The following is a 1,579-nucleotide window of genomic DNA, read 5'->3' as shown; positions in this document are numbered from 1 at the left end:
TTAAAACCGCCCGCCGGCCCGCCCTAGCGGCGTTGGCCCACCGCTGCGAGCCGCTAACCCTCGCGTGCCCTCCAACCGCCCCTCTCCACCCCCTCCCTCTCCGCGCCAGGCGGAAGGGACGTCCGCCGCCGCGCCGCCCCCGCTCGCCGCGCCGCCTCGCCCCGGCTTCGTCGCCCACTACCCGCCCCAGCCCTACTTGGACAGTTCGCCTGGCCCGTACGCCGTGGCGCCGCTCGCGATGATCGGCGCGGCTCCGTTGGTCTACCCTCAGCCTCCGCCTGGGCCCGACGGGACGATCGCCCCCTACGCCGCGGGCGGGCCTCCCCTCTCAGCCGTCGACAAGGACACGACCCGCACGGTCAGTCGGACCTCCGCCCGCCTCCTCCCCGCCACACCTCCCCTCGCCCTCTCCACTTCCTCGTCGCCTCGCAACTCCGCTCCGAACCCCGCTCCGCCCGCACCCCCGCTCCTCGCGCCCCGCCCCTCCGCAGGTCTGGACCCAGTCCGAAGACTCAGTCATCATGCAGGCCGTCGCATCGATCGGAGGCAAGTGGCGGCGCATCGCAGAGATGCTGCCCAACCGCTCCGACGACGCGGTGCGCAACCGGTGGCACCGGCTCGAGGAGGCGAGCGAGCGTCGCCGCCGCCCTCTCCTCCACCTCCCCCGCCCTCTCCTCCACCTCCTCCGCCCGCCACCCTCACGCACACCGCCTTCCCCACTGCCCACCCTCCCCGTGCCTTCCCCGTGCCACACCGGCAGGCGCGAAAGTACCACCAGCAAAAGGAGGTTGCGAGCACGCAAGGGCTCGCGCCCGCCGTCGTCGCTCCTAGCTCCGGCGTACGCAAGGTTGGGCGGCCTCCTCCCCCCCGCCCCCCCCCCCGCTCCTCCTCCCCCCTCCGATCGCTCCGGCGCGGCATGCGCGTCGCCTCGCGGGAACCCGTGCTTGAGTAGAGCCCCAAGGCATGATGAAGACCCCAAGCATGATTGCGGCCCTCGCAGGCGGGCTACAAGTGCTCCAAGTGCGGCATGCCAAAGAAGCACCACATCTGCCAGGCACAGGCGGCGCAGCCCATGCCGCCCGACCCGATGCGCGCGATTGCGCGCCGGCCGCCACCCGTCAAGCCGCACCCGCCCGCCGACTCGGAGTCTGGCGACATCTCGCGGCTCGGCTGGTCCAAGGAGGAAGACAACCTGATCCTCTCGTCGGTGGCGGAGCTCGGGCCAAAGTGGATGGAGATCGCCGCGCGCCTGCCCAACCGCACCGACCACGCCGCCCGCAACCGCTACCACCGGCTGCTCCGGCTGCACGAGCAGAGCCGCACGCCGTATGGCCTCGTCGGCGACGACGGCGGGTACGGCGCGCTGCCCGCCCCGCCGCCGCCGGTGGCCTACTGGCCGCCCGAGTACCAGATGGTCTACGCGCCTCAGATGGGCCACCCGCCGATGCCGGGGCAGGTGACCCCCCCCCGGCGCGTGGACTATCTGGTACTCGGGCGGCCAGTCGGCCTCCGGTGGCGGCGGGGCGTGCGGCGTCTCTTCCCTTTGGCGTCGGCGGCGCCCCTCCGGGTGGGTCTTTCT

At 73.3% G+C, this 1,579-nt stretch overlaps 1 protein-coding gene across 1 annotated transcript; it reads left to right on the top strand.

Moving 5' to 3' along the window:
• Positions 1 to 1,087: 1,087 nt before the first annotated feature.
• On the top strand, positions 1,088 to 1,288 carry EMIHUDRAFT_70896 (hypothetical protein; the record flags this gene model as incomplete). Its single annotated transcript, XM_005788505.1, has 1 exon — positions 1,088 to 1,288. A coding segment is annotated over one exon (201 nt), but the record flags the coding sequence as incomplete, so codon positions are not given.
• Positions 1,289 to 1,579: the final 291 nt, after the last annotated feature.

The sequence above is a fragment of the Emiliania huxleyi genome (genome assembly GCF_000372725.1).
Source record: "Emiliania huxleyi CCMP1516 chromosome Unknown EMIHUscaffold_134, whole genome shotgun sequence".
NCBI lineage: Eukaryota > Haptophyta > Isochrysidales > Noelaerhabdaceae > Emiliania > Emiliania huxleyi.
The sequence above is the reverse complement of the archived record's forward strand: the minus strand, read 5'-3'. Positions and strand labels throughout refer to the sequence as shown.